This window comes from Sminthopsis crassicaudata, chromosome 2, assembly GCF_048593235.1.
Source record: "Sminthopsis crassicaudata isolate SCR6 chromosome 2, ASM4859323v1, whole genome shotgun sequence".
NCBI lineage: Eukaryota > Metazoa > Chordata > Mammalia > Dasyuromorphia > Dasyuridae > Sminthopsis > Sminthopsis crassicaudata.
In genome coordinates, this window is record NC_133618.1 from 660,436,807 (window position 1) to 660,446,361 (window position 9,555).

At 50.9% G+C, this 9,555-nt stretch overlaps 1 protein-coding gene across 2 annotated transcripts; it reads left to right on the forward strand.

Moving 5' to 3' along the window:
* Positions 1-244: 244 nt before the first annotated feature.
* Positions 245-9,294, forward strand: FAM219B (family with sequence similarity 219 member B). Of its 2 annotated transcripts, XR_012487195.1 has the most exons (7): positions 245-446; positions 941-1,040; positions 1,719-1,806; positions 3,851-3,928; positions 4,323-4,371; positions 6,600-6,882; positions 8,921-9,294. XR_012487195.1 is itself a non-coding variant. In XM_074296971.1 (6 exons), the coding sequence occupies exons 1-6, from the start codon at positions 318-320 to the stop codon at positions 6,765-6,767; spliced, it is 612 nt and encodes a 203-aa protein (XP_074153072.1). In that variant the 5' UTR covers positions 245-317; the 3' UTR covers positions 6,768-9,294. The 2 variants fall into 2 exon arrangements, 1 of the variants encoding a protein (XP_074153072.1); XM_074296971.1 differs by having other exon boundaries at positions 6,600-9,294.
* Positions 9,295-9,555: the final 261 nt, after the last annotated feature.

Sequence of the window (9,555 nt, forward strand, 5' to 3'; positions counted from 1 at the left end):
GGAGCAGCTTCCTGTTTTTTCTGGTCATTTCTGGCAGGGCCAGGCTAGCCAAGGGCTGACTTCCTGATCGATTTATGTTCTTCAATAGGACTTTCATCTCCGAGATGAATTGGTCCTCCAGCCATAGAGAGCAGGCTAGCGATGCCAAGACTTCTTCCAGCCATCTTGCTAAAGGAGAGCCCCGCCAGGATGGGGAAAGGGGCGGGGCGCCGTGACGCCGGCGAGGACGCCGTCACGTGGGAGGGCGGCTCCGCTGCGGCTGCGGCTGCCTCGCTCGGCCCGACGAGCGGCCGCCCCGTGGGGAGCCGGCCCAGGCCATGGCGACCCATGGGCCACGCGCGCCCCCTCCGCCCTCGCGGCCGCCGCGCGAGACCCGCGACGGGCCAACAGTCGGGACCCCCGCCCAGGCCTCGCGACCTCGGCCCGGCCGGGCTCCCGGCGGCGCGGTGAGGGAGGGAAGGAGAGGGCGGGCCCGGCCCCACCCCTCCAGGGGCTGCGGGGAGGGGGAAGGGTTTAGAGGGAAACTGAGGCCTGAGGGGGGAGGGCGCTGGCGGGGCCGGGCCCACGTGTCCCGATCTCTGAACCTCGGACACTGCCCTCCCTTGTCCTGCCTTAGCCTGTCCGGCGCCTCTCGGCTTCCCACTCTTCCCATCTCTCCCTCCTCCCTTTCCCCAGTTCTCTCTCCTCATCCTCCCCCCCCTGCCCTCCCCCCTCCCTCACCAATCCTTCCCATCCCTCCTCCCCGTCTCTCCTCCTTCCTCACTCCCCAGCCTCCCGGGTCTTCCCGCCCTCCCCCCCCCCCCCCGCCCTCCTCCCTCCCACCTCGGGAAGCCTCCAGGCTGGAGGACGCCGGGGGCTGTCGTTGCTTTCGGGGCTCTGCTGTGGGCGGTTCCCTCCGGCCGGAGGCTGGTTTTCAGCTCGCTGCCGCTTGCCCCCGCAGGTGCTGAGCGGCTACAAGCGCGTAGACTGGGCTCCGGAGGCGGTAGAGAAGAGGGGGCCGTACATCATGGCCCGCATGCCGTCCATCCAGGCCAAGCTGCGTGAGTATCCGCGGCTCTGATTGGCTCCTCCGCAGGAGTGCGCGGGCGCAGGTCCTGGAGTCCCCGACTTAGTCAGCTCAGGGGTCTCCTAGGTGAGGTCACTCATTTGTCACTGAGAGTTCAGAGAGGTCACGGGCGCCAGAGCTGGGACGGGCCCAGGGCCGGGGCTCACTTAGTGCAGCCCTCTGTACTGTGCTGTCTCAGGCCCAAAGTCAGGTCACTGGAGAGTCTCTGCCCCTCCTGAGATCTGCGCGTCCTGGGGCTGAGCTTGAAGCTTGCTTTCTCTTGTGTAAATAAAGGCCGCTGGGAGAGGAAACGAGACCGCGATGAATATCAGGAACCCTCGGGAAGGGAGGGAAGATAGGTCCTTCTCCGCTTAGTGACCGGTGCATGGAGGACGCTGATTGGCCTCCCAGCTGGGGGAGGAGGGCCGGGCACTGCCAGCCTGGGCCCTTCTGAGGGCTCTTTATGAGGCTGCCCCATGCTGGGATGTTAGCGCTTTCTCCTCCGCTACACAGGGGGCGCTATATCAGAGACAGTGATTTGATTGTATTTATTCAGTTCACAGATGTGACTATTATAATTAGGTGCCATCCAGTTTGTCTTTGAGCGGTCACGTGTTTGGCTGTAAGAACTTATGAAAAGGGGCCTATTGACGTGGGCTCCTTCGTTTTCCAGAGAAGCACCGAGACCTGGCCAAGGCCGTCCTGCGGAGGAAGGGCGTGATGGGAGCCTCCTCACAGCATGCCAGCTCTTCCGGGAAAAGGTCCAGCCACTTCCTGTCTTCTCTCTCTGGGCGGGGGTTTCCAGGGATGCCCTTAGGGCTCCTTAGTCAGCCGGGCCTGGGGCGGGGCTGGGAGTGGAGGACCCTGAGGCCGAAGAAAAGGTGATATCACTGTGAGAGGGAAGCCACAGTGAAGGGAAGGAGTTGGATTCTGGAGCGCCCTTCTCTTTGGTTCCGGGGAGGTCTTTGTTGGGAAGGAGGCTCTTAAATATCTGACATTCTGTGAACCTGTGAAAAAGGACCCTGATGCAGGAAGAGCTTCTTATCCAGTGGGAAAATAAAGTGTGCGGTAAAGCACCGTGGTGAGAACTAAATGAGATACTGATGGTGAAGTTCTACTCGAAAGCAACCGAAAAGGTCGTGCTTGCAAATTAAGTGTAACTAGGGCTTAAGAGAAGTGTGAACAAGCTTGTCATCACAATTCCTAGGAAGGATGGACCGTTAATCGGTAAAGTTCTTTCTAGATCTAAATATATAATTCCACGTCTTCTCTTTGGGAGGATAATGGAGAGTTTTTGTGGAAAAGATGGTGGTTGTGAACGGCTAAGAATGAGAAGAGCAAGAAAGACCATTCTAGGTATGGGAACTGGTGTCTGGGGGGCCTCGCCGAATGTCTCCTTGAGCAGGCGTGGTCCGAAGGGTCGGGTGAGAGTGGAGGCAGGCCTCGGTGCGGGGTGACTGTGCAGGCCGTGGCCAGCCCCACGCCTCGGGAACACGAGCAGGGCTCCGCACTTGTCAAGCCGAGGCACTAGTGGCGTCTGCCCCAGATGAGGGCCGCCACGGAGGACATCCTGCTGAGATGCAGGGGACCGGAGACCGTGCTGGGTGCAGGAAGCCTGGAGGGACAGGGAGAACCTGCGGTTGTGAGAGGAGGACACTACCACTAACCAGAGCGGGAAAGTCAGCAAGAGCGGCTGAGCTGATGCAGGGATGAGGGAGCCTAGAGAGAAGCTTGTACTGAGAGCATGGCTTCCATCTTAGGATCCCTGACACCAAGAATGAGCTTGGGCGGCTGTGAGAAACGGAGCTGTGGGGCCTAGGGGAGAGGTCAGGACTGAATTTGTAGATGTGGAAGTGAAAGTGAAAGATGAATACTTGGAACTGGAGAGATAAGAGAGAGGGCCTAGAGAGGACCAAAGGGTCGGCCTTGGGGCTAGAAGTGGAAGAGGAGCCTCAGAGGAGGAATTTGAGAAGATAGGGTGGTCCCCAGGGTCAGATGTTAAAAAGGGGTCCAGAAAGGCAAAGTTTGAACAAACAGACCCCTGGATTTCCCTTTGGGGAAGTCATTTTTGACTTTCACCAAAAAGCCGATTTAGTGAATGATAGGGATAGAAGGCAGTTGGTTTACAAGTTGAGTAAGTCAGTGGAAAAATGGAGTCAGTGAGGGTTGACTTCTCTTTCAAGAAGTTAGGTAGTAAAAAAGAAAGCAAAGATAATAAATCAAACCGCTCAGAGGGCTGCTGTGGGATTTATAATCCAGACCTTTATTTTACAAAGGAGGAAACCAAGATCTACAAAAGTTAAACCAGCTTGCCCAGTCATCCGGTGAGACCTGGTGCCGGAACTCAAGCCGTCATTACTCATTGCATTGTTTCATGCTGCTTCACTGTTCACTGGCTAAATAAATGACTTTTAACATTTTAGCAATTAGAACTGTTACAAAATTGGATGGATTGCACCAACAGCAGGTTCTGTTACTATATATCTTTAAGCAGAGGATAGATGACCCACATGCTGCTTTCAAAGTGCCTTTGATTTATTCTCTGATTTGAGAGTTTATACCCCTAAAATGAGGATAAATCCAACAGCCAGAGAGCTAAGGCAGCTGGGAACCTTTGATCTTTTGGACAGTCCCAGTACATCCACACACTGCCCGAGCACATGTTGTACATTCTCAGAGGAGGGAGAACAAGGGTATTGGATTAATTCTGCACTTTCACAGTTATGGACTTTGGCTTTTTATGTAAGATGACATTGCTTCATTCCAGGCTGTTACCTCTGTGCCTTTATTCCTGTGTCCCCTCAGGTCAGTGAAGTTTAACAAGGGTTATGCTGCCCTCAACCAAAGTGCAGATGAAAATCTGGTGTCTCTCGATTCAGACAGGTGAGTTTTTCCTCTTTCTAGAAAAGAGCAGGAGGAAGTTGGGAAAAGAGTCAATGAATACTTACCCGATTCCTCCTGGTTCTTTTCTGGGAATAGGAACTGCCAAGAATGGCTTGGCTTCTGAACTAATGGGTCATGCCATTCTGTGGAGTTCAGCCATCCTTCTGTTTGCTTAAACTGTAGGCCTTGGCCAAGACTGTAACACAGCTGTTTGATTTAATACAAGGTGGAAGGAGGCACAATCACAATCACCTCTTAACTGATCTGGGAGGTCCTTCGGTAATTAGTTGGCCTGTGCCCGGGATCTCTTCATCCTTCCTCTCCATCTGGTTGTAGTTGGCATTGAGGGCTCGATTTCATCCTTATATTTTATTATTATCTTCTCTTTTCCTAGTGATGGAGAATTGGAATCCAGATACTCATCAGGCTACTCCTCTGCAGAGGCAAGTACACAGTCCCTGTCTGACTGACTGTAATCCATCCCCCAGACCTCTAACCCCCAACAAGCTTCACTGATGGGGCTCTAGTTTTTTTCAGAACCTAGTCTAGAGTCCCTTTTTGGAATGTACTCTTCTGTTCCCCGAGCTGTCACCTAGGTGTCTGGGGTGCCTTTGGAGAAGGCTGATTAAAAATTGGGTGTTGAGTCACTCCCTAGCAGTTCTTGTTTGTTAGCATGTGGTTTCTAGAACAATCTTGCTGTAGGTCTTGTGAAATGATGTTAGAAGTGTGGTGAGCTCTCTGCCTTATGACAACTGCCAGCAGATTTTCAGGGAGGGGTCCAGATGCCTTATTGTTCTATAATGTGCTTTTCTGTCAGTGTCCAGTACTGCCCATGCCTTCAGGGGAGAGACTGGGGGCCTTGGAGATTCTGCTGCAGTGAACAGTGCCAGTTAATGCTTGTTATACAGGGACTAAAGGATGAGGAGGAGACTTGCAGTACCCACCCTTGCTTGGGTGATGGGGGGCCTCAGTGAGTCTGAGCAGGAAGAACACTGAATTTGGACCCAGGAGATGCGGGTTCAGCTTCCAGATCTGCTGTTTACTTGTAGCCTCCCCCCAGCTCCAAGTTTTCTCCTTGTAATACCTCCTTAACAGGGTTGCTGGAGGAACAAATGAGGTAATTTAATTATTAAGGCATTTAATAAGTGCCTCCTGTATGCCAGGTGCTAGAATCTCAGCTGCTGCCCCGGGCACTCCTGTTGTAAAGGGTTCCTTGGGCTGGGAGGGATGTGGCCCCAGAGCAGCAGCATCTCCATCAGGAACTTGGTTTCTCTCCCGCTGCTGCTTCCCTTGTAAGGCCTGTTCCAGGTTGTGGGATGACCTAGTTCTGTAGTAGAGCACATGGCTCCTATTGATAAGGAGCCTCATCCTCCAGACATTGACTTTCCCCATCAGTTCAGGTCTTGTCTGTTCAGTTCCCACAGACGTCTGCCCTTCATTCTGATCTCTCCGGCCGTATCCAGGGCCTTTGTTTGGGCCTTCTTTAGCTTGGTCTCAGGCTGGGGTTTAGTTGGGGTGATTCCATCAGTAGAAGGACTCATCTCTGAAGGCAGATCGGCATCTTCTGTACTGTTAGCCAGTGACTTGCCCAGGATTAGGGATGTTTTGGAAGCTGGACTTGAATACGGGTCTCCCTGACTCCAGGGACAGCATTGATGTCCTCGATGCCACTCCTGCTTTAACTATTGTGCTCATTTTCTCCTTAGTCTCCCTGCTAAAACAGTATTCCTGAAACATGAGACCAGCCAGGTCACTCAACCTGCTTAAGTTTCTGTGGCTTTCTGGGGCCTATGTTAGGGCACACATGAGCTCCTTGAACTTGTAAAGTTCCTCCCACTTGGCTCCAGCCTCTATTTCCAAGCTTTGTACCCATTACTTTCCCTCACAGAGTCTACATTGTAGCCAGACTGGTCACCTTCTTGTTCCCCATGGGGAGTGTTACCCATTTCTCCCCACTTAATGCACAATCTGTTTCATGTCTGAAATGCTTTTTCTCACTTGTCTCAGAACCCCCAGCTTCCTGCCACTTAGGAAACAACTACTCCCTCCCTTGTTATTCTGGGATATTCTGTAAATTCTTATATCCAGATTCAGTAAGCAGCTTGGATAGTGGATAGAAACCTGATGTAGGAAGCAGGAAGACTTGGATTTAGGGGCTGATATCTACTGCCCATGTGACTCTGGACAGCCCACTGGGGAATTGGCCTGTACCAGTGAAACCACAGGAACTGTCTTTGGCCTCTACTTCTCAGGGTACATGTGTCCCTTCTGGCTTTGTCTTTGATTTCCAGAACAGGTTTTTCAAATTGAATAGAATTGACCCAAGGTAGAGAAGCGAGGAGAGCCAGAGAGCTGGTACTTTGTAACGGGAGTTGGGTTGGGGCTCTGGCTTTGTCATTTCCTTTTCACCATGCCGAGGGAGTGCCCTGCCCAGTGGCTCTTGGAGGCTCTCTACTCTTTGGAATCAAACAAAAAGTCCGATGTACAGCAAGACCACAGGTGTCTGGGGAGAACAATGTGGCAGAGATGTCAACTAGGATGTAGCAGGCCCATCTACCAATAGAAGCTGACCCTGTGCTATGCTATGCATGCATGTGACATAGTTACTTTTGCATAGCACTTAATGTTACTTTCCAGCCAGGCTTCTAATCATCTCCTCCTCCTCTCTCAGCAGGTGAATCAGGATCTGAACCGGCAATTGTTGCAAGATGGGTATCACTTGGATGAAATGCCGGATGATGAAGATCTGGATCTTATTCCTCCCAAGCCTATGGCCTCCTCCTCCTGCACCTGCTGCTGCTGCTGCCTTGGGGAAGCATTCTCCTGTACCGTCCAGTAGGCAGTGCCTGCCTGGGGGGACAACACAAGAGGGACAGTAGCCTGGGACCTTTAGGGCATGGTCCCTACTTCCCTGGTGGGCAGAGCTGTCAGCACCAGATTCATCATTTAGGAAGGTCAGTGACTTGCAGGAAACTGCCATGGTGTTTCAGACAAAGGCTCTATAGGGCAGAGTTCAGGTGGGGAGTCCATGGGACTGGGTGGGAGGGATACATACAGGTTCTATCTGATGCAGCAGTCATCTTGGGAGAAGACGCTTCCCTCTTACAGGGAAGAAAATGCTGGATTTTTTCTTAAGAATAAGGGTAACAAAATTTGTTTTGTTTTAGAGAAGTCGTCAGCTCTTCAAATTAACCTACTTATCATTTGAGTGCAATAGATGTTGATTTGACATTCTCTATAGGAGCGTCTACTTTCTAGTATAGTGTATTCAGGATATTGTATGGTAAGGTGAGGAAAAGGAGTTTGAGGCAGCTGACCTTAGCTAAGGAGTCTTTAAGGAGAATTTTGGTCCCTTGGGATTCCAATAGAAGGAAGCTTCACTGGCATTGGTAAGACCCACGGAAGCCAAAGTGAAATGTGTACCTTCTCTGTAGGTGCTGCTGGTGGGCTTTCCCCTTCCCCTAAGCCTGGGTGAGCCCACTGCTTTGGCAGTGGTGGCCATGGCCCACTGTAATGACCAGTTTCCAAATCCTGGCAATTGTGAAGCTGCTGTGATTGGCCAAGACCCCATAGTCAGGTGCTGTGGCTGCTTTGCATAGCTAGCTTTTCTTCTCTCCCAATCTGCATTTATTTATTTATTTGGGTTTTCTGGTCCTTTGCTTTTAGCCTTGTTCTTGCCTAGCTCCCCAGTCTCTTTCTTAGGTCGATGGCATTCAGGTTGGGGGGAGCTAGCCTCTAGCTTTGGTAAGGAGACAGACCAGAAGTTTTTGTAATTTTTGTTAAGAACTCTGGAGTCCTGGTCTGAGGAGGGCTGTCCTAAAGGGTTAGAGGACTGATGTATGTTTTAGCCCAAGGAAAAGTAGGAGTTGGACAAACCAGGAAGCAGTGACCAAAGAGGCTGACTATCCCCAAGCTGGGCTCTCCTGCCCTTCTGCTACTCCTTTCTTGGTGGAGCTCAGCAAGCCCTCAAGGCAGGCCCAAAGCCACAGATGTTCTTAGGTTTTCATTTTCACTCAGGAATGGAGGACCCAGGATATTTAGACAGGAGACCTTGGATTGACCTTTGAATTCTGCTTAGTTTCAACAGATGGGCTCAGCTTCCCCCTGGGTTTTTATTTTTCCATTTGGTTAATTTGTTTTGCCTAAGACAGAGCTCTGTTTCTAGGAAGAAGGGGCGTGTGGGCCACATTGGGAGCTGGTGTGGGATTATGAATGTACCAGTCCAAGACTCCCCTTGGCTATCTGGCATTTTAGGGTCATCTTCCTCACAGACCCTTTTCAATATCTTCTCCTCAGGTGAATTTGGGGGACTCCATGTACCAGGTTGGTGCTTGATCCCCTAGTTCTGAGTAAAGAGGGAATGTTAAGGAAATCAGGACAGCTGCAGAGATGCTTTGGGATCTCTGCATTCCATTAATCTGGTGTCCCACCTGCCACCTCAATCTAGGGATCTGTGGGGCCTGTTAGATCTAGACTGGACAAGAAAAAGGCAGAGGGATTTCAGAGACAACCAAACACAAACAGAAACCTTGTTCTATTTTTTTCCCCCTACTTTTGGTTTCAACTTCAGACCCCTTTGGGGCAGTTGTTCACTGTAGTTGTCTACTTGTAGGACGTGTGCACTTGTATTCCCAAGTTGTTTTATGGCTCATTGTGTGTGTGTGTTTTTGCAAAGAATGATAACAGATGAGTAGTGAGAAAAAAGCACTGGAAGGATGTAAAACAGGGAGGTCATTAAAAGCACAATTACTTTCTCTTATGGAATTTCTTGTGGAGTAACAGAAGGCCTTGAGTGTGAGGTATAGTCAATCCCTCAGTGGGATGAAAGAACAGAAAAGCCTGGAGTCCAAGCCTGTTTCTAAGCCCAGAACTAGGGTACTATTCTGACCCACTGCTCTCTAGCCCTTGGCTTTCCACCCCAGCTATTTTTGTCTCGTTGTCATGGAAAGAGCTTCTGAATTTTCTGGCACTAATGTCCATCCTGCCTCACAGATCACTGGAGGATTCCATTATAATAGATGCTGTAAAGGCTCTGGGTAGAAATTGTAAGGTGATGGCTGGCTGCTGAAGAGTCTGGTCAACAAGCCAACTGTCTGGAGCCACCACAGCCTATTGTCAGACCAAGCTGCTTGGAAGCCAGTCTGCTGAAGCCCACCAGTGACAGGGATGCTTTAGGTCACTCACCTTCTGGTGCTTTGCAAATGACAATCAGTACACTTGAGAAAATGGACAGGTTTGTTTTGGCTACTCAATCTTGGGGCGGATTTATGTGGTGTACATACATATGTATATTCAGAGATGTGTATGGCTTAGAGTTTTCTATCATGAGCAGAGTTTATAAAATCAATAAATTTCTTCATGCTACAGGATCTCTGTGTGTGTCGGTGTGGTGGGGGCTACTAGCATGAGCCCCCCAGGTGAGAGATAAAAATCTGGACTTCTGCATCCTAGAGATCTCTTCTTGCTTTTAGGAACAAAAAGCATTTGGGCATGCTTCTCACCTGTCACTGCAGTGACAGCATGTGCTGGCCCTGGGTGATAGCACCTCATCTGCACTTTGTAGCCTTGAGCCTTTTGTATAGAGGGGTCAGCTGGCAGGGAACCAGTCTGTGCACTTTCATTGGTAC

Bases quoted from the DNA above. Each gene is read 5' to 3' on its own strand.
- FAM219B (XM_074296971.1), top strand. From the start codon at position 318: ATGGCGACCCATGGGCCACGCGCGCCCCCTCCGCCCTCGCGGCCGCCG. The intron at 1,041-1,718 runs GTGAGTATCCGC...TTCGTTTTCCAG, and splicing joins GTCCATCCAGGCCAAGCTGC to AGAAGCACCGAGACCTGGCC. The intron at 1,807-3,850 runs GTCCAGCCACTT...GTGTCCCCTCAG, and splicing joins GCCAGCTCTTCCGGGAAAAG to GTCAGTGAAGTTTAACAAGG.